Genomic DNA, 25,282 nt, shown 5'->3' with positions numbered 1-25,282 from the left:
GGCGGCCGTGCGGGCCGCGCTTGACGCTACTGGCTGCCCGGAGGCAGCGGCCGCCGAGTAACGGCGGCGCGCCGGGGGCCGACGAGGTAGCGGATAGGCCGCTGCGCGAGCCCGAGAGGAGCGGTGTCGGCGCGGGGAGCCGAGGCACGGCGGCAGCTCGCAGGTGAGAGCGGCGCTTAGGCCCGGCAGGCCGGGTGGCTGTGGCGGGAGGGGCGGGCTCGGCGTGCGCGGCACGCTGCGGGCCACGCCGAGCCCTTTGGCAGGCTGCGGGGGTGCCTGTCCTCTAGGCTGTAGTGGAGCTGTTTCTAAATGCCGACTTAGTATTTCATGTCAGTAGCTGTGCGTTCCTTCTGCCAGGGTAACGCCTGCTGAAAGCTCCCTTTGATACAGGATGCGCGCGGTGATGTACCAAGTGCACGTGTGTAGATACAGGCGTTCCCTTGGATAGTTTTCTTATGTTCAGACAATGAACTTTATAAACGCTTTTTTCTTCTACAGTTTTTCCGTAGCGTATGGATCACTCTGGATGTGGATTGGGAGCTATGAGGCTGTTTCAGATAAAGCTATGGCTATAGGTGTATCTGAAAGAGTTGAGCACCTTTCGGTGTCCAAGGAAGATCAGCAGCCGGCACACCGCGGTGGCTAGCGCAGCCCTGGCCGCTGGGTAGCTGGCACCCCAGCCCTGTGCCCGTCATCTGCACTGTCTTGGGTCAGAGTCTGAGGCTCTATCTACAGCAAATCCTTTCCTGAAATCTCCTAACTGCTAGCTAAAATAGACACTAGTTTAGGCTATACTTCTCTTACAACTAAGAAAAAAACAAAAGTGACTTAATATATTGACAAATTATTCAGATTTGTCAACAAAACATGAAGTCCCTGCCTCTTGTCATAAAACTATTTAATATGAGGAAGTTTAAGAGGAGTCTGTAGAAGAACTTTTTAGAGTAACAGAATAATAACATTGCACGCTGGTTTATTTTGCAGCCCCACCAGTTTTATCTTTGCCTCAGTCAATGTTAGGCTTTGTGCAGGAAAGAAACTTGCCTTTGCTTCCACAGAAGAGAGACTTTGTTACAGCAGCAATATCTTGTTACTGTTTCACCGGATGAAATAAATTCTGGCCACAATAGTCTGGGTGTTTTGCTTTGTTTGGTTTGGTTTGGTTTGGTAGTGGCTGAGAGTTGAGTATTTATCGTTATGACCTTAGATAAGGGAAAAAAATTAATACACTGATTCCTTCTTGTATAAAGAATGAAGACTTTAGCTGTCACGAGCTCTTGGGTGACAGGTTGGACTTGATCTTTGAGGTCTTTTCCAACCTTATTGACTCTATGATTCTAAGACTTTTGTTTGTTTCTTTTAATTTTTCCAGTATCCCCTTGATAAAGGAAAGGCAGCTTGTAAGTTGTTTTATGGGAAGGTCAGTTGTAAGGATCCTTTTTTAGCCTTTAAACAACAAGGATTTGTGTTCTCCACTCTAATCAGTGTTCTGTTACCTGCTTGCTGCAGTTTGCTGTTCCTTTTTATTCATAAGGTACTGTTTCATAATGTACAGCTCACTGTTACAAAAAGGTCCACATATCTTTTACCACAGAGTCATGCAGGGGGTTGGGTTGAAAGACACTTTAAGTATGAACAAGTCTAGCCCCCTTGCAGTAGGCAGGGACATCTTCCACTAGATGAAGTTGTTCAGAGCCCTAGACAGACTGACCTGGAATGTTTCCAGGGATGGGGCATCTACCACCTCTCTGGGTAACCTGTTCCAGTGTTTTATCACCCCCACTGATAAAAAATGTCTTCCTTATATGTGGTCTATATATCTACCCTCTTTTAGTTTAAAACTGTTACCGCATGTCCTGCTGCCACAGGCTCTGGTAAAAAAATTCCTCCATCTTTTTTATAGGTCCCCTTTAAGTATGGAAAGCTGCAATAAAGTCTCCCAGGAGCCTTCTCCAGGCTGAACAACCCCAACTGTCTAAGCCTTTCTTCATAGGAAAGGTGTTCCAGCCCTCTAAGCATTTTTATAAACCTTCCTTTGGACCCATTCCAATTGGTTCATGACTTCACTAAGGACTTCAAGAGCTGGACCTAGTACTTGGGGGGGGGGGGGGTGGGGGGGGTGGTTACTAGAGCAGCGGGAGGGAATCATGTCCTTTTAGCTGCTGGCTGTGCTGCTTTTGATGCAGCCCGTGATGCTGTTGTCTTTCTGGGCTGCAAGCATACTTTGCCAGCACATGTCCACCTTTTCATCTATAAGTACAGTCAAGTCCTTCTCCACAGGGCTGTTCTGTCACATTAGCCACCAATCTCCCTCAGCCACCCTTCCCTCAGGCATACTGACTGCACCACTTAGCTTGGTGACATTCACAAACATTGCTGAGGGCGCACCAAATCCCACTGTTTGTGTGACTGGCAAAGATGTTAAATGGTGTTAGTCCCAGTATGGACCCATGAAGTACACCACTCATTAATGGTTTCTTATGACACTGAGCTGCTGAATGCAACTCTTCTGATGTGATCTGGCCAATTCTAACAATCCATCCCTCAACTCCATATCTCTTCAGACCTTTGCCTTTTCCTTGTTTTATGTTCTCTGCCCTATCAGCTCTTTAGCTCATCAGACCTTTTTATAGGCCAGTTTGCCTCATGAGAACAGGAGTAAAGCTTGTGTTCCTTTGTGAGTTCAGTTAGCTTGTGTAGAGTCTGACAAGGACATGAGCTGTTGGGGATAGTGGGAGAGGGGAAAAGAAACTGCAGCAGCATGGCATTCCGTCAGTTCATCTACTCAAGGAAGCGTAACCATAGCCTTAATAACTATACCAAGTTCATAGTATATTTTACATGACATTTTTCAGGTTTCCAGGATAAAAGAAAGAGGCATAAATGGTTTAATACATGGCCCATTAAGCTTGAGAGCACATTGCTGTGTGCTTTCCCATCTGTGATGCAGATACTACACATTGCTGCAATGGGTTGTTTCAGTACCTGATTCAGCAGTCGTTTAGTTGGCTGGTTTTCTTGATCTAATGCCCACATTTTGTACAGTGTGTGCAGATCACTAATAATTTAGTGTAATATTACAAATGCCAATTGGTACCACTCTGTGCATCCAGTACCAGCAGACCCATTTTACTTGCTTTTTGTGTTTATGTCTGAAATAAAAGGACAATTAATGTAAAACCAAAAAAAAGTTTATTATCTTCCTAAATGCAATAAAAGTCTTGGACTCCAGTGCTGTAGCACTATTGCTGAGTGATTAGAATAGTTGAGGGAGGTATTGTACATCACAGAACAGTATTGAAGCTTTAAAAAGAAGAGCAGAAGTAACAGAACAAAGCTAAAAAAACCAACAAACTTTCCTTTTGAGAGGGATGATCGGGGAAAACAGGGGACTTTCAAAGAAATAAATGTGTTTTATAAAGCCAGGGCAGGCTTAAAAAGAAAGAGCTTGCAGGTTGTTAGTGTTACTAACCTTTTTGAGTGTGTTTTATTTATGTGTTGAGAAATTGTCTAGAGTGTGATTTATGTGATCTTTGTATTTTATTTACTCTGGAGAGCTGAGACTGCTTCAGGCCAAGGAATTGTCTAAAAGTCCCCTGAACAAATTAGCGGCATTTTCTTACTAGCTATAACCTGGAGAGTAAAGTTGTTAAGTGTTTTAGTTGGGTAGGTATCTGCACAGCTTGTAATTGTATTTAAAAAATAAAAAAATCAAGTTCCCATCTAGACTAAATACCTGATAGTAGAGTTGGGTCACAGTGTGATAGTGCTATTGCCACAGTGTGAAAAATGGGAGAGCTTGCCTTCCCTTTGTAGTTCAACAGGCTTGTGTATTCTGAGCTATTTCATTCATTTTTACCTTGATTGAGCCCAGGACCATACTGTTACTTGTACAACTTCCAGCTCTTGTTTGAAAACTAAGCATGGGCTTTAAGGCACATGGATTGATACTTTATGGTCTTAGGTTTAATTATAACTACTAGGTTTAGGTTTATAAGTCAGGGTATACTCTTCTTGTGTGCTGCAGCCCTGTAACTCTGAAAAGTGCTGCTGAATACTTTGAAATTGTCAATAGGAATGGAATGGAATGGAATGGAATGGAATGGAATAGAATAGAATAGAATAGACCAGACCAGACCAGACCAGGTTGGAAGAGGCCTTCAAGATCATCGTGTCCAACCTATCATCCAACACCACCTAATCAACTAAACCATGCAACCAAGCACCCTATCAAGTCTCCTCCTGAACACCTCTACTGCTGGTGACTCCACACTATCATCTCATTTTGACCCTCTTCTAAGTTCCCATTGAGGATTGATTTGAAATGAATTGTTACATTTTCTTACTGTGGTTTATTTTTTAATTATTATTCATGCTCTTGGTTTTTTTTTTTTCAGCATTCTGTCCAGTTCTGTAGCATCTCTCCCTGCTCAGTATTACAAATAGGTTTGAGCAGATCTGGTATTTTCACAGGTCTTCAAGAATGCCTAGGGCATTATTTTTTGTTTTTTAAGGAACTGTATTCTGAGTTAGTGCTGTAGTGCAAGAAAGTGTTAAAAGGGCATCATAGTGTGGGAAAGTATCTTATACAATGGAAGTCCATTTCTGGTGTCCCAATCATAAGAAGGACACAGAGCTGTTGGACTGAGGGCCACAAAGATGATTCAGGGGATGGAACACCTCTGCTATGAAGATAGGCTGAGGGAGCTGGGGTTGTTCAGCCTGGAGAAGAGAAGGCTGGGGAGATCTTATAGCTGCCTTCCAATACCTGAAGGGATACTACAGGAAGGCTGGAGAGGGACTTTTCATAAGGATGTCTAGCAATAGGACAAGAGGGAATGGTTTTAAGCTGAGGGAGAGTAGGTTTAGAATGGGTTTTAGGAAGAAGTTCCTCAGTATGAGGGTGATGGAGCTCTGGAATAGGTTGCCCAGGGTGGTTGTGGATGCCTCCTCTCTGGGGGTGTGTAAGGCCAGGCTGGATGAGGCCTTGAGCAGCTGAGTCTAGTTGAGAGATATCCCTGCCCGTGGTGGGAAGGTTGGAGCAGATGATCCCTGAGGTCCCTTCCAACCTGAGCCATTCTGTGATTCTAAAAGTGATGAAAAGGGAACAGTGATGGCTGAAGGAATTAATTACACTGATGACTTTGCAATTTAACTTAATAACCTCCTGCATCTTAAAGAGATATGTATTTATTCTAGTTAGTTCCATTTGAAGTCAGCAAGAGCAGAACCGGGTCGCTGTGGTTCTAAACCCCTGTGTTTTTCTGCCTGATTCAAGGCATAGCCTCAGTATCAGTGAAGGAATGATCCTAAGGAACTGCCTTCTGATGTGCACCTCATCCCTAATGAAGTTTTCTGCCACAAATGTGTCTGTGTGACGTGAGAAAGACAAAATTTTGCTCTGGATTTGAGAAATCATTTAAAATAGATTATGCAGTGTCACTTGTAAAACATGCAGTACAGATATAGAGCAACAGTGTTGTGGAAGAGCTTTAGCTTGCTAGGAAGTCTATAATATGGTTGAAATAACATGAGGAGACGTTGCCAAAAACTGGCAGTAACATCAGGATGCTCTTCTGTAGTTAAAAATTGTGTTTGCAGGATAAAATTTGAAACTATGAAACAAATTACTCTTTTGAAAGATACAAGAGTGTGGGGGGGAGGGGTTGGCTGGTTTTTTCCCCCCTAAGGTTCCTCAGCAGCTGCCTGTGAGCGTATGAGATCTTTCAGTGGGTTAGATGCAGTAAGTTGGGATACCCAGGCAAATACGTGAGAGACCTTGGAGAGTGCAAACAAGAGATAAGCTTGCAAATTCAGGGCCCAGGCTGTTAAGTCTATTATGTGACTTCTTTTACAGTTTTGAGTTCCTAATCTGAAACAGATAATAAGTATCTGAAGGGGGCCTACAGGAAGGCTGGGGAAGGACTTCTCAGGATCTCAGGTAGTGATAGGACTAGGGGGAAAGAAATGAAGCTGGAGGTGGGGAGATTCAGGCTGGATGTGAGGAGGAGGTTCTTCACCATGAGAGTGGTGAAACCCTGGAATGGGTTGTCCAGGGAGGTGGTTGAGGCCCCGTCCCTGGAGGTGTTTAAGACCAGGCTGGATGAGGCTCTGGCCAGGCTGATCTAGTGTGGGGTGTCCCTGCCCATGGCAGGGGGGTTGGAACTAGATGATCCTTGTGGTCCCTTCCAACCCTGAATGATACTATGATACTATTTTCAGTTAAGAAAATGCTCTTCTGAGTTCATTTCCACGGAACATACAGGCTGTGTTACTGTTGGTATAACTATCTTTTTCCCCAGAAGGTTTGGTCTTAATTTTTTATTTTTAATTGTTTTATTCACTTTTTATTTTTCAGGAGTCTTTGAAAAGCCCTTAGTGGTCATGACATTGTTACAAGTGACATAAATTAGCCAGTGGCTCAGAATGATGGATACCCTGAAGACTACAAATGGTTTGCAAGTGATTGGAGAAGGGACTGGTATAGGGAAATCGACACTCCACATGGTGGGGTATTTGGGAAAAGTCAGTAGAAACTTGTTTTACATGTGTGCAAAGTTCATATTTTTCTCTGCTTTGAGAGATATTTTTAAATTGGTCTTAATTTTACCCCCCCAAAAAAACTACCAAAATTATTTTCCACGGAAATCTATAACAATGGCGAAAGATTATTCCAAACAAACCTGTGCCTGTGATTTTGTTTTTTTACTGGCACTGGTGTTTTGGGTTTTTTTTAATGACTGTTTGCATTCCTCTGAAAATTGATTTGTCTTTCAAAGATCTGAACACAAGTTCCCTGGTGATAAAAGGCTCCTGTGGTTTAGCTCAAGTGGAATGAAATGTCGCTTAATTGTGTTGTTAAAGATCCCTTATTATATATTTGAATATTTAAATAAAAAGATACATGTATGTAGAACACTCTACCATATGAATATATATATATAAAATAAATATTGAATAGGAAGCACTATGTATATATATAAAATAAATATTGAAAAGGAAGCAATCTATTTTGCTTTTTTACTGTTGTATTAGGTGTTATATTTAGAAGTTGCACGTTGATTTTGTGTCTTGGTCTGTATATATATATATATATATATGTCTTGCCTTGGAAGAATGCATGAAATACATAAATCTGTGCTGCATTACTGTTTTTCCTTTAGAACTCTAATCCTGTGGAAACAACTGCACATGAGTACTGTCCAGTCTGCAAAGAGAAGGGGCGGATCCAAATTTTACGGACCTACCGCATTAATTTTCAGGAGTCCATTTCCCTTTGTGAAAATCCTCAGGTATTACATTAATTAACAGCTCTGGTTGTGTAGAGGCCTTTCCCTCCAGTAGTTACACCTCTTGAGTTCTGAGATTTCCTTGGTGGTAAGCAGACTGTTGAGCTAGGATCCCTGTGAGTCCAGATGCTGGATGATACTTTCCTGTACATGGCAAAAATAGAACTAACCTTTGTACATGCACTGCTTAGGCATAGGTAGCTACCCTAAAGAATTAAAGTGGGCAAAGGAGACTTTGGCTTATGTAAGAGGGGAACACAAGTGGTACTAAATAAATTTCTGGTGCCCTTAAACTAGACTTCCCTCCCTGCTTTTAAATAATCATAATGTCATTCTGGAGATTGGTAGTAGCAGTTTGACTGTATTCTGTGTGCAGGGTAGCTGTGTATGTAGGACCCTACCAACACCTGGTCTAATGCATCAGGCTAGCCTGAAAGATACCTTGCCAGTTTATCACCAGTGATCTGGAACACAGGCCCTGTGAGGAGAGGCTGAGGGAGCTGGGGTTGTTTAGCCTGGAGAGGAGGACGCTCAGGGGAGACCTTATTGCTGTCTACAACTACCTGAAGGGAGGTTGTAGACAGGTGGGGGTTGGTCTCTTCTCCCAGGCAACCACCAACAGAACAAGAGGACACAGTCTCAGGCTGTGCCAGGGGAGGTTTAGGCTCAAGGTGGGGAGAAAGTTCTTCCCAGAAAGAGTAATTGGCCACTGGAATGTGCTGCCCAGGGAGGTGGTGGAGTCGCCATCACTGGAGGTGTTTAAGAGGAGACTTGATGGGGTGCTTGGTGCCATGGTTTAGCTGATTAGATGGTGTTGGATGATGGGTTGAACACGATCTCGAAGGTCTCTTCCAACCTGGTTCGGTTCAGTTCTATTTTATGCTATTCTATTCTACTCTACTCTACTCTACTCTACTCTACTCTACTCTACTCTACTCTACTCTACTCCTATTCCTATTCCTATTCTGTCTCTCAGGCACAAGATGATAATGGCAAATCTGCACAGATTTAGCAGAGTAAGAGAAGACTCTGCTTAGCTGATTAGGTTGCTTTCAAGGGTTGGAAATGTTTACTGGCAAAGTATATTGTTGATTATCACTACTGATATATTTCCTTCACAACTGCTTATGAGATGGTGGTTGGATAAAAGACACCTTCCTGTCATATGTGTTGAATTTCTATGTTGATGTCATTAAAATACCACTTTACAGAAGTGACACTGCATTTTAGGAGTATGATTTGTCCTTTTTAAAGCTCCTCTCTTCACCTGAAATGGCTTTGTAGAGTTCACTGTAACTTTTCTTTCTTTCCTTTAGTGTATCTACCCGCTTGGTTATAAACCATTAAACAGCATAATTACTCCTGCTGATTCAGAAAATCATCAAGTTCCACCTACTCATAAGAAAAGGAAATTGCCTGTTATCAGTGACTTGGCTCCCGTTGAATCACATCCAAAAAAAGCAAGAGCTAATAGTGTGAATGCTGAGCACACTGTTAATGCAGACTCTGTTGTCAAATGCCATCAGAACGGTTTGTGTATTCCCAAGTCAAGCCTATGTGACGTGCTACAAAATGGCCATCAAAAACCTGTTAACGGTGTGGAGTCCTGCCTGCAGAAGGTCGATTTTGAAACAGCCACCAACACCAACAGCTGTCAAGAAAGTCCACCAAAAACTTCTGGTCCCAGAACACAACCCTTGGCAGGGTCTGAACTTTGCTCGACAGCATCTGAAGTTTTGCTCAAAGATGATAAAGGTTCCGCTAACAGCACAGATTTCTGTCTTCAGTGGAGAAACAGCCATAAGCTTTGTTGGTTAGATTGTATTTTGTCAGCATTGGTACACCTAGAAACACTAAAATTTGCTCTGGCAGAAGAACATAATGATGGAACGTGCTTACTCCAGAAACTCTTAACAAAATATAATCAAGCCACCCTGCTTCTGAATAGCTGTAAAAGGAATAAAGTAAAAGGTGAGTAAAATTAGCTGCTGTTTTTTCACATGCAGACTGATCTGATCTGATTTGCTACAAACATGTGGAAGTTAGTATAGTTCACCTAAGTATCATAGAATCATAGAATGGGTTGGGCTGTGAGGGACCCTCAAAGGTCATCTAGTCTGACCTCCCTGCAGTCAGCAGGGACATCCTCATCTAGACCACGTTGCCCAGTGCCTCATCAGGCCTCACCTTGAATATCTCCAGGGAAGGGGCCTCAACCACCTCCCTGGGCAGCCTGTGCCAGTGACTATGCCTCTGTTCTATTTCAAGATCACAAAAATGAGTTGCAACTCACCATCAATCTGCAGACTTAGTGTGCTTTATCTAGCAGAATCTTGGTAACCTCTGAAATTGTTTTTCTTAGGGCAACCTTCCACAACTTTGAAAGCATCCAGTGCTAAGCATCTCTGGAATTTTGTTTGTTATATCCCACATAGAGGATTTGTGAGTTATGTAATTGAGTCTTACTTTGTTTCCTTCCCCTGTGTTAGTGAGCATACGAGGATGATCTTGAAAACAATTTCTGTTAGCATCTTAGGATGCTGTTCTAATCTTTAAAATAATTTCTGTTGTGGTTTATACCCTTGCATAAATGGGCAGTTGCCTTGTCACACCAAAAATAGTACAGCTGGGAACATATGTTCTTTTCTGGCTCCAGATGCACTCATGGAAGGAATGCTTACCCTGCAAGCTGTGCTGTGGATGATAGTGTTTCCTCACCTGTTTCAGTCAAAGCCAAATCCATTAACCTGGTTCATTTTGTCTGGAATAGCTTAGTGAGTACTCACATGTGCAACTTAACAGGTTTGAGGACTGTGATCTCCAAGCACAGGGACAATGATGGGCAGCTGGGAAGCAACGTCCCAGGCAGCAGAGCTGAAGTCAGAGAAGGATGTGTCAATGTAATGTGCTCATATAGCCTCTGATAATTTTCTGTTACGTGGATTCAGTTTTAAGGCTCAAGCTAAGATCTGTATTTCCTGAGGACATGCCCTGACTGGACAAGAGGACATAAACTGAAAAAGGGTAAATTTAGATTAGGTTAAGGAAGAAATTCACTGTGAGGATGGTGAAGCAGTGGAACAGGTAACCCACTCAGATTATGAATGTTCCCACCCTTGAAGTTTTCAAGACCAGATTGGGTGGGTGTTTGAGTAACCTGCTCCAGCAGAAAATATCCCTGCCCATGGCAGAGGGAGTGAAACCAGATGATCTTTAAGGTCCCTTCCAACCCAAACCATTCTGAGATTTGTCCTCTTAAACTGACCTAATGGTGTCATAAGTCTGTACTTTCAAGAGCTGGAGGATCAGTACACGTCTGGTTAGCCAGCACCTTTTGTGTTTTGTTGTTATTTTTTTGCCATTAAAGCTGGCAGGAAAAGTGTATGTTTTAATACATGTAGTCCCAGAACAGCATTAGAGAACTTGAATAATGTCCTGTCTTTCCTGGGGAAAATAATAGGTATGCCAAAAATGGTTTCATCCACTTTGTGGTGCAGAAAACATACCGTTTTAAAGAGGGGAGAAAAAAAATCCACAAGGATTCTGATTTAGTTCATATACTTTGCTTGCCAGAAAGCCCAGATGCTTGACTTCAGATTTTCAGCTGTTACCTGGATGCTCTCTGCCATCACAGGACCTGTCTGAGATGTTTTTCTTTCCCCTTGGTTGTGCTGTGTTTGCAAAGGAGCTCTGCTGTGTAAGAACTGTTAAATGGGGATGTTAGGTGTTGGAATACAGTGGTTGAGGTAACTTAACCCTTTTAATTTCCAGGAATTGCTGCAAAGGAAATTAGGTTGTTTGGACTACAGTGGATGAAGATTATTGTGTAGAGTAGGTGTAGTACTTATTCTGCCCTTTTGTTTAATTTTTTAGCATCTTTTGAACACAGTTGTTTTGAAAACAGTAAAAAGCAATTGAGCTGCAAGAGACTTCTTTACCTTCTTTATGGATACAGATTTTACAAGTAATAAGTAGTTTCAACAGGTATTCTAAATCCTTTGTGCAGGTTATGATGGTGTGTAGTAGAAGCTATGCTCTTGCTTCTGCTGGAAGAATGTTAGGGGTTTTTTTTGTAGGAACAATGTAACTTGCAAATTGAAAATGCTAAGATACATAAAGCACACTTAAAAACTTACTGTTTTAAAGGCTGACTTAGGAAGTTAGCATTTAATCTGGAACAGCACATTTAAATGCTTTATTATGAACTGTGTCACATGATTAGAAAGCATGTAAGCAGATTTTTCCACATTTGATCTTAATCTTTTAAAATCTCCAGATCTCCAGGGGTTTTAATGTCTGGTTGTGCTACTCTTTGATGTTCATAGTATCATAGTATCATTCAGGGTTGGAAGGGACCACAAGGATCATCTACTTCCAACCCCCCTGCCATGGGCAGGGACACCCCACACTAGATCAGGCTGGACAGAGCCTCATCCAGCCTGGTCTTAAACACCTCCAGGGATGGGGCATCGACCACCTCCCTGGCCAACCCATTCCAGGGTTTCACCACTCTCATGGTGAAGAACCTCCTCCTCACATCTAGCCTGAATCTCCCCACCTCCAGCTTCATTCCATTCCCCCTAGTTCTATCACTCCCTGAGATCCTGAGAAGTCCTTCCCCAGCCTTTTTGTAGGCCCCCTTCAGATACTGGAAGGCCACAATTAGGTCACCTCGGAGCCTTCTCTTCTGCAGACTGAACAGCCCCAACTCCTTCAGTCTGTCCTCATAGGAGAGGTGCTCCAGCCCTCTGATCATCCTTGTGGCCCTTCTCTGGACACGTTCCAGCACCTCCACATCCCTCTTGTAATAGGGGCTCCAGAACTGGACACAGTACTCCAGGTGGGGTCTCACCAGGGCTGAGTAGAGGGGGAGGATCACCTTCTTTGACCTGCTGGCCACGCTTCTGATACAGCCCAGGATCTGATTGGCTTTGTGGGCTGCAAGTGCACACTGAGAGCTCATGTTGAGCTTCTTGTCCACCAGCACCCCCAAGTCTCTCTCCTCAGGGCTGCTTTCCAGCCAGTCACTGCCCAGCCTGTATTTGTGTGTATTTGTATTTGTTATTATCTAGCTCATAGTATGCATTCTTAGCCATGATTTAATCAGGTAAACTAATTTCTGGTTAGCAGACTGCTAACTTGTGTGTGTAACTTGTGTGCATAAACATGCAAAGTTTCTAATTTTCAAATCAGTTAGTGCCAAGCACTGGCAATGTTACTAACAGTTTTAGGCAGATGGGAATCAGCATGGAAAGCATCAGTTTGAGGAGTATGAATACATGTTAGGGGTGCATATGTGGGTGAAAGCATGGAGGTGTTACAGGTAAATACATCAAACTATATGTATTTTTTTTTCCTTTAGATGTGCTTCCCAAAGCAGAATCTCATCTCAATGAAATCAGAAATAGATTGTTTACACAGCTTCAGCCTCAGCTTAAGTGTGAATTGGGTAAGTAATTCGTGCAGCATCTCAGTGCTTACTTTCAGGAAACTCCACGTAAAGCCTTTTATGTCAGTCAGTACATAAAAAGATGTATGTGCATACAAGACAGTTCACAAGTACATTTATTTTGTTAGTGGCACATTTTACAGTGTGATCTGCTAGTTTGTCTCCTGACTTTTTTGCTTTTCAGAGTGTGTATTCTCATCTTTGCAACTATGCTGTAGTCATGAAATCGTCATTGGTAACAAACTAATCACATGGCTCAATTTCTTTGTTGTGAGGATTAGAAACACAGCCTTTAAAGGATAACTGAAATTAAACTCATAGCAATAAGCTTCTCCTGAAGTACTGAAAGCTGATTTCAGATGTTCAATGACTGTTTTTTCTGCCCTGCCTTTGAAGGTAAGGAGGAGAGTCCAGTATTTGCACTGCCTCTAATCCTACGACTGGATCAGCAAGCTGAGAAACTCTTCCTGCATTCCTTTTCAGTGGAGTTTGAATGTGTGTGCTGTGGCTACAAAGAGCAGAACCGGTGAGATTTTACTTCAGTGGCTTCTACTGTCCTACCTTACCTTTTTGAATCTGCATGTAATAGTTGATTTTCTTCAGATCTCCAGGTTCTTTTACAGCGTGTGGATGGAGTTAGTATCATAGTATCAGTCAGGGTTGGAAGGGACCACAAGGATCATCTAGTTCCAACCCCCCTGCCATGGGCAGGGACACCCCACACTAGAGTTCCATGTGTTCTCTCTTTTTAGGCTAGTGTTTGCAAATAGTTGACTACTGTGTCATGTCATAGGAAACCTTGTTACCACTGAAGTAAGAATGAAATAATAGGCAACTGTGAGTCCCTGGCCGTGCTCTGATTTTGTGGTGAGAGTAGACAAATTGTTATGGTTCTGAAGAATAAATGCCTGGTATACTTTCACTGTTGAAGAATAAATAAATCTGGTTATTTGAAGGAAACTCTTTTGTATTTCAGACATTTCTTTTATATATTATTAAATCAGCTATTTACTGAAAATCTCACTGAAGGTTTGCAGAAGAGAGGCAGAAGTGGTGAGAGTTGGGGCTCTTCAGCCTGGAGAAGAGAAAGCTCAGGGGAGACCTTAGAGGTGCCTTCCAGTACCTGAAAGGAGGGCTACAAGAAAGCTGAGGAGGGACTTTTGGCAAGGGCTTGTAGCGATAGGACAAGGAGGAATGGACTGAACGTTGAGGAGGGAAGATTTAGGCTGGAGATTAGGAAGAATTTCTTTACAGTAAGTGTAGTGAGACACTGGAACTGGTTGCACAGGGAGGTTATGGATGCCTCCTCCCTGGATGAGGCCTTGAACAACCTGTTCTAGTGGAAGGTGTCTTTGCCAATACCAAGGGGGTTGGAACTAGATATCTTCAAGGTCTCTTCCAACCCAAACCATTCTATGAATCCATATGTGTTATACTCATTTGGATTACAAAGAATCAGAGATTCTCTCTTACAATTTATCTATTTTAAAATAGTGTTACTGGGAAGTAATTGCTTGAGAATTAATTTAGTTCTGTGTAGCTGCAGGTACAAGCTAATAATTTAGGCTCCTCTTAGAGTCAACAGAAAAAGAGAAACCTTTACTTGAAAAATACCTGCTCCTCTCCACTGTCTTAGATTTATACAATAAAACTGTAGATACCCAAGTGAGATGAGATTAATACTGTCTGCTATGCTGCTGGCGAATAGAATAGAATAGAATAGAATAGAATAGAATAGAATAGAATAGAATAGAATAGAATAGAATAGAATTAACCCGTTTGGAAGAGACCTTTGAGATCATAGAGTCCAACATATTATATAATCAACTAAACCATGACACCAAGCAACCCATCCAGTCTCTTCCTAAACACCTCCAGTGATGATATGACTCCACCACCTCCCTGGGCAGCCCATTCCAATGGCCAATCACTCTTTCTATGAAGAACTTCTTCCTAAGATCCAGCCTAAACCTCCCCTGGCACAGCTTGAGACTGTGTCCTCTTGTTGTGGTGCTGGTTGCCTGGGAGAAGAGACCAACCCCCACCTGGCTACAGCCTCCCTTCAGGTAGTTGTAGACAGCAATAATGTCTCCCCTGAGCATCCTCTTCTCCAGGCTAAGCAACCCCAGCTCCCTCAGCCTCTCCTCATAGGGCTTGCACTCCAAACCCCCTCACCAGCTTTGTTGCCCTTCTCTGGACACGTTCCAGCAGCTCAACATCTTTCCTAAACTGAGGGGCCCAGAACTGGACACGGTACTCAAGGTCTTGTGGCCTGACAGGGGCAGAATGACTTCCTGTTCAGTAGGATGTGTTCAAGAGTCTTCATTACATACTGTGGGGTTGAAAAATCTAGGTTAGGTTGACTATAGAGGAAGTCCTTTCTGTGGCTGATGAATAAATAAACTACATTAGTTCACTTTTAATATCCCGTACATTGTATTCCCATACAATATAACCTCTGTGTAATTTCTGCTCTGAATGCCCTGTGTTTTGAAAACAAGACCTTGTGTGACATGGATTCTGAGGTAATTGGTTACTGCTTCCTCCTTTCCTTGAGATTCTCTATTAGTAAATAGTAGAGATCCTGGTACAAGCTCTGTCTGTGCTGTAAAGGAAGCAGACACAGCGTGCTAGGGTAGAAGGAGCAAATGGCGTGAAACTGAAGGCCACAGAGCTACTGAAAAGAAGCAGTGACCGATAGTGCTTGTCAGAACTGAATGCAGTGTTGGCTTGGATGTGATGCAGTCGGCGTCACACAAACAGTATCCATTTGAACAGAATTTTCTTTGCCATAATGTTTTCATCATTTGTTTTCTTGTGATAAAGTTTGTTTGCTGTTTTCCTGATCAGCAACTCAGCTTACTTTTGCTTGTTTGTTTCTGTGTGTGTGTATCCAGGTTCAGGAAAACACTAACAACGTTCACCAATATAATCCCTGACTGGCATCCGCTTAAGGCTGTTTATGTTGGACCATGTAATAACTGCAGTGATAGATCTCAAAGAAGACAGATGATTTTGGAAAAGTAAGTTTGAATATGTGACCTTGAAACATGTATCATTCTGAGACTTCATTGATTTGAACATAAAGCTTTTATGACCTTGGGTTTGCAGAGATGATAAACTTTAAACTCTGATGCTCACTTTGAAAGTTTTTTAGACCCTCCTTAAGTGCTGAAATGGCAAACAGCATTTAATAAACATGAAACAGCGCAGTGTTTAACATGCTGACCAGCACATGTTTCACCCCCATCATAACTACTTACTACCAAGTAGTAAGTACCGACAGCTGATATCCAGTGTCAGCCTTTTCACAGCTCCTGCTGTTGGTTGATAACACTGTTGGTCATCTGTTTACTAGGTTGACTTGGGAACAATGTCCTTTCCTACTGTGCTTATGGCAAATTGTTTCCTGTTTTTCACCTTTTCCCCACTTCCCAGTTCCCTTACCTGATGTTGGTTTTCTCCCCTAATCTCTAATTAAATGGACTATCCAACTGGAATGTTCTTTTCCCCTGACTACTGTGCAAGCTGCGAGGAGCCTTGTGTGGTAGTAGAACAGTAACCACAGAGCTGAATACACTTCGAGATGCCTTTCTTTTTCGTTAGGAACTTTTGCCACTATTTTGTTGTAATAAATGGGTTCTTTGTCTCTCTTTTAGAGTACCCTCAATATTAATGTTACATTTTGTAGAGGGCTTGCCACATAACAACCTGAAGAAGTATTCATTTCAGTTTGAAGAAGACACCTACCAAATAACATCTATTGTTCAGTATCAGACAGATAAGAAGCACTTCATAACCTGGTCTTTGAATCCTGATGGTAAGAATCAAAAATTCTATTATAATGCTTCATGAGTCTACATCAAACCCTTAAGGGTTACTGCCATAGTCTCCACAGCCCATATATAATAACAAGGGTTTCTTTTGTCTGCAACTTCATATTCATATTGTGAATAATTATGGGAACTTTGTTGCTCAAGGTGAGGGCTTCAGATTGGTTTAACTGCTTTGCTCAGCAGTGTTCTGTCCTACACTGTAATCACTGCAAAAGTCATTTGAATGGAGTTGTTTCCTGCCATAACTTTTATAAAAAGTTAAAAAATATAGTTTGAGCCTGGCTGTGGGACAAACAGTCTTGGTTATTTTGAAGCCAGCAGTTAGTTCATTATTGTCTGGAAGTGAGAGAACCTGTGGAACTACCAACATTAATGAAATGTCTTTTCATTAACTTTATTGCACCTGAGAGGTGGGAGGTACAAACCTGTTAGAAACATTACTAATGGTATGATGGTTGTACCATTGACAGAACTCCATGATCAGTGAAAGTGAGAAGCTGGCATGTTAATCTTTATGCTTCTGTAGAGAGAATGGAGTGCGATGTTATCAAGTGTTATGACATGGAAATTGTCTAAAACGTACTGCCAGAGTTTAAGAAGAAATAGAAAGAGGATGCAGCTGGGATGTGCCTGGTTAGGAATATCCTAGAGTTCATATATGTCTATTTTTAAATTCTTAAAGCTGTAAAATATTTGCTCATGAATTGTGAGCAATTGGCAGATGATGAGGCAGATCATTGAAATGAGCAGTTTCACTTAACCCTCCATACCTCACACCCTGGCAACGTAAAGGTCTGCAGAGAAACTTCATTTAAGAAGTGGTTATTCCCTCAGACCTTTGCAGGTATTTCACACAGTATAACTAAGGTTGGAAGAGACCTCGAGGATCGTCGAGTCCAACCTATCAACACAGACCTCATGACTAGACCATGGCACCAAGTGCCACGTCCAATCCCCTCTTGAACGCCTCCAGGGACAGTGACTCCACCACCTCCCTGGGCAGCCTGTTCCAATGACAGACAACTCGCTCAGTGAAGAACTTTCTCCTCACCTCAAGCCTAAACCTCCCCTGGTGCAGCTTGAGACTGTGTCCTCTTGTTCTGGTGCTGGTTGCCTGGGAGAAGAGACCAACTCCTTCCCGGCTACAACCACCTTTCAGGTAGTTGTAGAGGGCAATGAGGTCACCCCTAAGCCTCCTCTTCTCCAGGCTAAACAATCCCAGCTCCCTCAGCCTCTCCTCATAGGGCTTGTGCTCAAGGCCTCTCACCAGCTTTGTTGCCCTTCTCTGGACACGTTCAAGTGTTTCGATGTCCTTCTTAAACTGAGGGGCCCAGAACTGGACACAGTACTCAAGGTGTGGCCTAACCAAGACAAGAGGTCAGAATCATTAACTCAGACAAAACAAACAACCTAGCTTTGGTTTTTGTTTGATTTACTCTGACCTCTAATAATATTGCTGCAAATTATGCTTATGTTTGGTCTTTTTACAGTGGAAATCTCTCATTTTTCTCTGATGTAATAAAGAATGGAGAAAAAACCCCAAACCTTTGTTTTCTGCTAAGCAGGGGAATGAGTTAATAAAAATACTTGGCAAGTGTCTGGGGGTAGCGATTTCGGTTTTGAAAGTCTCTGAGTCTCTCTGCTGGTTGCTATTTATTTTTCAGGAACTTGGCTTGAATGTGATGATTTAAAGGGGCCATATTGCAAGAGACATAGAAGATTTGAAGTTCCTCCTTCAGAGATTCATATTGTTATCTGGGAAAAGAAAACATCCCACATGCCAGAAGAACTGAATTCACAGTTCCAGCGTAAAAATACTGAAGATTTTCCTCTTAATGACGTACAGGTGAATTCCACAGCATTGCACTGCAGTCCTGGTAATGCCGTAGACAACGTCCCCGCAGCACCTTGCAAAGAGGACTCTGTAAGAACTCCAGATAAGGAACAGCAGTGGGTACCTGAGGATGAAACTACTGTTCATCATGGTTTAGAAAATGAGGCACATGATGATTTTGTAACATTGATACTTGAAGAAATTAAAGTTGACTCAGAAGGTAAATCGCTGCCGAATGGACAGGTGGTGGGAAATAACCTTGTTGAAATGGGCACACTACAACAGCAGGAATCAGCTTTTTCACCTAACACCCCATATACAAGAGAGCTCGCTGGAACTAGTCTGTCTATGAACAATAAATGTGTGCCATATGAAAATTCCAGAATTTGCTTACCCCTAGAAGAGTTGAACCCAGCAAATATCATCCCTCCTGTGCCCAAAATACAGAACTCTGACCCGCTGGACTCACCGCTTGCTCAAAGAGCAGATAGCAGAAGTAATTTACCTAACACAGAACATGGATTAAATTCAGAACTACAGCTGAACAAGAAGTTGTCACCAGTCAAGGATATTCTACAAAAATCACTTGACTTGAAAGATGCAAGCAAAATTGTAGTTAATTCTCAGGTTGCCAATTCTGCTGCCAATAAATCCTGTCAGCCTTCACACAAAGACCCAAAAAGAGGATTTGTGGGAAGCTGGGTAAAGAAATTATTAAGCAAGAATACTTCTTTTGTACCTTCAAGTGCCTCATCTCTCAAGAATCAGAGAAGCTGCAAATCTCCCTCCATACAAAAAATAAGTGAAGTGCGGCTGCCTGTTAAGGGAGCAAGTAACTTTGGTGGCTTTCAAAGCAGAGGTACAGCCAAAACAACAGAGACCCCAAAGGCAGCGGTTCCTCAGAGCAGTAACACTCATCCTTTACCAAATTTCAAAGGGCTTTCTCAAAGCACTTGTCTTCCAAGAGCAAGTCATACCACCTTTTCAGGTCTGACTTGGAATAAGTCAGGAAATACACTGGGTACCTCGGGTCAAGTGGCTCAGGCCCATTCACCTGGCCCCAACTCTGTGAAGGCAGAGGAGTCAGATAGTGACAAAACAAAGAAACTCCGTCTGAAACTGTTAAAAAAACTTAACGCCAAGAAGAAGAAGTTGGCTTCGCTGGATAGGCTAGCAGTGGAACAGATGAAACATGAGAAGGCTGTGAGTGGTGATGTAAGCACCCCTTCACAGACTGAATCTCACGACAGTGAGTTGTTACAGAGCTTTCTGAGGGAACTGCAGTATCAGATGGATGTCGCGGACAGTGAATCAGGGTGCACGAGCCATAGTAACAGCGATGAAATACTGGCAGAGTTACTGTCCCCTACTTCAACTGTTGCTTCCTCAGAGGCTCCAAAAAGTGAAGATGAATGTATGTATATGGAAATGGTGGACAGCAGTGTTCCGGTGACGGTGTCTGATGAGCAGACCGGTGTGCCACAAGCAGCAATGACCAGTGAGGACCACAATTACTACAGTCCTGTGAAGGACAGTCATTTGGAACTTCTGACAGTGAGCAAACCCAATGGGAAAAAACTTGCTTTTGAAAGCCCTATCAGGGAAGATATCTTTGAAGACTTGTTCTCCATTTCAGCACCAAGCTCAATGGCAGGTGACATGGATTTACCTCACTTTGATGAAACTCTCTTTGAAACTTGGTAGCCCTCCAGTGTCTTGTTTTTAAGTATTTGTCAATATTCTGTGTATTTTGAAGCAAAGCACTATTAAATTATATTGCCTAGTTTAATTGCACATTGGCTGTACTTGAACAACTTACATTTGAGAGATTTTTTTTCTTAAAATGTGACTGTAGCAAACAAAGAAGGTTTTACTGCATTTTATTCTTCTGTGAAGCAGGCTTTTTTTTTTTTAGCTGCCACGTGTGATGAGGATTTTTAATTAAAAGCTTCTCTTGGTCTTAATTTTTGCTGCTTTCAGCATGGAGAATTCAACCCATGTTCTACTGACTTTGAGAAATAATGAATTCCACTGGTTTGTTTAGGTAGTAGTGATTTTACAGGACCAGCCAACTCATGGAGTTACTTTGTCCAACATTAAAGGAAAGAAAGTACTTTGTGTAATCAGAGAAGTGTATCCTTTGATACAAAGATCATCTGCAATACTGGAGGCTGTCATTCTGTTGGGAACTCCACAGTGTTCAGAGTTACTGTTCTATAAGCTCACCCTGGTGCATACAACCCTGGGATCCAAGGAAGGATGGACACATGGTAGAAATGTTCCTGTTTATAAGCTACAACATGTGCCCAGTCTTCATCCTGGGTAACTGTGCTGGTTTTGCACCAGGCAGAATTTGGGATTTACCCCAAAGGAGTAAATAACTACACTGGCACAGAATTTTGGAAGTGAAATGAAAATAATATTTGCAAAAGTAGACTAAATACAAAGGGTAATAAATATATACATATTTATATATCTATAGATACAGATCTATAACCCAACGATGGCCCAGACCCCCCCAGATCAAGCCTCAAGGCTGCATTGCATAGCTGAAATTTCTCTCCCTGTCCCCGCTGCACTAGGCCTTACCTCCCACACAGCAAACCCAAACAATGTTAAGTGAGGAGAGAAAGCAGGAGCAAAGCACAGAGGAGCATAAGGGAGAGAAAGAGAAAGAACAAGCTGTAACTTCAGATTATATAGAGATTTGCAGGGGGGTGGAACGGGATAACAATATTTTGTCATGTCTTGTGCAGCCCCCCTGAGGATTGTGCAGCCCCCCTGAGGATTGTGCAGCCCCCTGGTACTCTGGAATACTTTGGAAAACTTTTTTATAATAGGACATTAGTCCTAAACCTAGAACAGTAACTGAAAATACAGTTTGTCAGATTATTCCTCTGAGCCTGGTTGTTTCTCAAGTCCTCATCCTTACTCTTCCAATAGGTGCAGTTCAACGTAACTGTTATTACAAAAGCATGGCTTCAGGTTTAAATGGTCTTGGATTGCTGCAACCAGATTCAAAAAGTTTGGGAAAAGCTGTCAGCAGCACTGAACTTGCCCTGCCAAGGTGTTTCTGTTGCAGTTAGGTACATGCTTATCAAACTGGCACTTCAGGCAATAAATGGTTTCATTCTTGAAATACAAGTCTCTGGAAAGAACTGGAGTTCCTTGTTTGTTTTAAATGCTGCAAGAGCAAACAGGTGAATGGCTTCAGAATGTAAAGTGCTAGTGTACTGCTGATAGAACTGTTTTGCCTGTTTGTGAATTCCTTCATTAAAACACAAAATGCTGACCAAACTTAAGGGTTTTATTTATCAGTGAATATCACAGGTGCCTCTGTGGGACTTGAGTAGTTTTCCAACCAATGGCTTCTACATGTGCGCACCAGTAAAGAGTGATGTGTCTCCCAACCCTGACTACCTGTTGCAGAGATTTCCCCAAGTGTAGATGCTGTCTGTGACCGACTGGATTGCAGCTACCTGCATCTGTAGAGTGGGAGCTCCACCACTGTCTTCAAATGTGACACACACTTGGAGATGAGTGAAGAAGCGAGCCTGGGGTTGGCATGACTCAGAATGCAAAGGGCAACATCAGGAAGAGACCCCTCTAAAAGATGAGAAAATCCTGGTGGAAAGGATCATAGTAAGGTTAAAAGCAGAGAAGGGTATGGGGGCACATCTGCTGGGCGTATATGCCTAGACAGCAGCAAGAATCTCTGGTGAAGCAGCACCTCTGCAAACTGATGTTACAGGTCCTTGTTCTGCAGCTGTGTGGGGTACACCGTGGGGTGCACATATGTGTAGAAGCTCCAAGAACAAATAAATAGTGCTTGAGATTAAAGTGTGAAACTAAATCTGATGGTGCTGCAAGTTCTTTGCTTCCTTTTTTGCTGAAATCATTAACTAAAGGTGACCCTGTGCAGATCTGTTTCCATAGGTCTTTTGCTGGTCTAATCCTGTGGAAGTGTAAGATTGAATGTAAAATTCATTACCAAAGATAGCTTTTGGAGTTTGGCGGTTACTGGGCTTTGTTTGGAACTAGTTTTGAGATGCAGGGCTTTACATGCCATAAGGCAAATACAAAGTGGTGTATTAGTTTTCTGTCAGGAATACATTAGGTGGACATACAGCAAATATGATTAGTGAGCCAAAGTTAGTCACTGTGTTTTGGAGGTTTTATCAGTGAATTTCCCAAAGTCTAATGTCTGTGAGCACTTGAAGAGATTATATTTTACACGTTTCTTCATCTTTCGTATCACATCGTCTTGGCAGTTGGCGTCTTCCTCATTTGAGAAAGGCACAATTGTGGCACTTGCAGATTTACAGCTTTTAGTTCAGAGTCAGCTCTGTGGTGGAGGTAGCACTCTGGTTCAGATCTTGCTACTTCATGATATATTCAAACAGTTTTTGTCGAAGAGCATGGGGGAAAAAAAAGAGCCGCCTTCTCGCATCCTGCCTAGAATAAATCAGCCCATCTGCAGAGGAGCTGCCTGGATGGATTTTTAGCTGTATACCTGCTAGAGCACTGTTCTAGAAATTCATTGTGGCATTCATTACAAACCTGATTTTGATGTGTTTGGGTGTTTTTTTCCGTGGCTAGCTATTGCAATTTATTCTTCTTCCAGGACTGGTTTTTGCTTTAAATAATTATTTCCTTCCTGACAATGTATTGATGAGTGCGTGTGTCTTGTCTGTGCTCCTTTGCAGAGCTAAACGGCTGCTGTTCTCCATGTGAGCCCCTCTGTGCTCAGAGCAAAGGATGTTGCTTCCTGAGCAGATTATACAGCTCTAAGTAGTGTTTGCTGTGCTTTGAAGTCCACCAGGATTCAGTCTCAGAGTGGAAGAGCTTACAGCCTAAGTATAGATCTAAGACAGTGCGCAGGCAGGGCAGAGAGAGAGTAAGGGTCACAGGGTTACAGGGCTGAAGTTTGCAGCATGCTTAGCTTTGCACCACTATGCACAAACACAGTGTAGTTATTTACAGGGGAGATGCTGAAGCTGTGTAGTGCACTAGAACATGGTGGAGCCATGGGAGTTCATGAAGGACAGTGGATAATGGGAAAGAAGTCTGAAGCGGCAGGCCTGACCTGCATTTTGGGGCCCAGGTGCCTCCAACTTACATTTTCTAGAGAAAGACTAAGGAAACACTCCAGAGATGTTTCTCCCTGGACACGGGTCTATATTACTCTTTTATGTAGGTGACTATCTAATGGGGCTTCTACAATGTCTCAGAGAGAGTTTGGGCTAGCTATAATCATGTCCAATTTAGAGATGGGGCAAGTAGGCAGCATGCTCAAATAATCTGTGAGCTAGAAGGGCTGGCAATATGCTGGGAAACCCACTGCAGAAGTACCTGGTGAGGAAGCATCTCCCCATTCCTCTTTAGAAAATGAGCTTTCATCAAAAATGAGCATTCCCAAGCGTTGTAGTCAATGGCTCAATGTCAGAATTGAAACCAGTGATGAGTGGCCATTCTCAGATGTTAATACTGGGTACTGGCACCATTGCTGTTTGACATCTTTGCAGCATGGACAGCGGAATTGAGTGCACCATCAGTGAGCTGGCAGATGACACCAAGCTGGCTAGTGTAGTCAGTACTCTGGAGGGAAGGGATGCCATCCAGAGGGGCCTTGACAGGCTAGAGAAGTGGGCCTTTCACAGGCTATGTGATGAGCAGATTGAGAGCAGCCCTGCAGAAATGGACTTGGGGATGTTGGTGGATGAAAACCTGAATATGAGTCAGCAACGTGCCCTAACATCCCAGAAAGCCAGTCCTATCCTGGGGTACACCAAAAGCAGTGTGGCCAGCACTTCAGGGGAGGTGATTTTAATCCTCTACTCCACTCATGAGACTCCACATGCAGTATTGCATTCAGTTCTGGGGCCCCCAGCATAAGAAAGACATGGTCCTGCTTCAGTGGATTCAGTGGTGGGGCAGGCAAGGCACCAAAATGATCAGGAGGCTGGAACACCTCCCATATGAAGACTGGCTGAGAATTGATGTTGCTCCTGCAAAACCTTGAAGCAGCCTTTCCATACTTAAAGGAGGCTTATAGGAAAGATAAGGAGGAACTCTCTCAGGAAGTGTAGTGATAGGGCAAGAGGTAATGGCTTTAACTGAAATAAGGTAGGTGTACATTAGATGTAAGGAAGTTCTTCACCATGAGGTTAGCCAGGCACTGGAATGGGTTGCCTACAGTAGTTGTGGATACTCCTTCCCTGGAAGTGTTCAAGGTCAGCTTGGATGGGGCTTTGAGCAACCCAATCTGTCAGAAAGTGGCACTACCCATGGCAGGGAGATTGGATGACTTTTAAGGTCCTGTGGTGGGCTGCTACAGGTCCTTTCCAACCCAACCCATTGTAGGATTACTAATTTTGGCCCTGGTGACTGGTCCTCTTGCAGAACCCTGCAGTATAATTGCCAGAAATGAGAACTGAAGAGTAGGAGAGCACCAAATTATTTTGTATTCCTCCTAGATGATGTGCTAAGGCACATGGAGGACAGGATTCAAGCCAGCCAGCATAGCTTTACTAGGAGCAAGGTTCTGTACCTGGGCCAGAACAATCCTCACTGTCAATACAGACTGGGGGAGGAGGAGATAGAAAGCAGCCCTGAGGAAAATGACTTGGGGGTGCTGATGGGTGAGAGGCTGGACATGAGCAGGCAGTATGCACTTGCAGCCCAGAAGGCAAATCACATCCTGGGCTGCATTAAAAGATGTGTTGCCAGCAGATCCAGGGAGGTGATTCTGACACTTTACTCAGGTGAGACTTCACCTGGAATACTGCATCCAGGTCTGGAGCCCTCAATATAGGAAGGACATGGACCTAATGGAGCAGGTCCAGAGGAGGGCCATAAAATGACCAAGGGATTG

The 25,282-nt window shown here is 42.9% G+C and overlaps 1 protein-coding gene across 2 annotated transcripts; it reads left to right on the top strand.

Annotated features, from left to right (window-relative positions):
* On the top strand, positions 1 to 23,027 carry USPL1 (ubiquitin specific peptidase like 1). 2 transcript variants are annotated; one of them, XM_068143214.1, is made up of 9 exons: positions 1 to 163; positions 6,359 to 6,525; positions 7,164 to 7,292; positions 8,606 to 9,260; positions 12,652 to 12,738; positions 13,135 to 13,264; positions 15,636 to 15,761; positions 16,398 to 16,558; positions 18,239 to 23,027. In XM_068143214.1, exons 2-9 carry the CDS (start codon positions 6,427 to 6,429, stop codon positions 20,110 to 20,112), a joined length of 3,261 nt encoding a protein of 1,086 aa, XP_067999315.1. In that variant the 5' UTR covers positions 1 to 163; positions 6,359 to 6,426; the 3' UTR covers positions 20,113 to 23,027. The 2 variants fall into 2 exon arrangements, with proteins under 2 accessions (XP_067999315.1, XP_067999306.1); XM_068143205.1 differs by lacking the exon at positions 1 to 163 and having other exon boundaries at positions 2,150 to 6,525.
* Positions 23,028 to 25,282: the final 2,255 nt, after the last annotated feature.

Source organism: Melanerpes formicivorus, unplaced genomic scaffold (genome assembly GCF_026170545.1).
Source record: "Melanerpes formicivorus ecotype bairdi unplaced genomic scaffold, bMelFor1.0.p_v2 SCAF_1, whole genome shotgun sequence".
NCBI lineage: Eukaryota > Metazoa > Chordata > Aves > Piciformes > Picidae > Melanerpes > Melanerpes formicivorus.
This window is presented reverse-complemented; position numbering and strand designations above follow the sequence as displayed.

Excerpts from the sequence above, each read along its gene's own strand:
- USPL1 (XM_068143214.1), top strand. The coding sequence starts at position 6,427 with ATGATGGATACCCTGAAGACTACAAATGGTTTGCAAGTGATTGGAGAA. Across the intron at positions 12,739-13,134 it reads TCAGCTTAAGTGTGAATTGG|GTAAGGAGGAGAGTCCAGTA; the intron begins GTAAGTAATTCG and ends CTGCCTTTGAAG. Across the intron at positions 15,762-16,397 it reads AGACAGATGATTTTGGAAAA|AGTACCCTCAATATTAATGT; the intron begins GTAAGTTTGAAT and ends TCTCTCTTTTAG.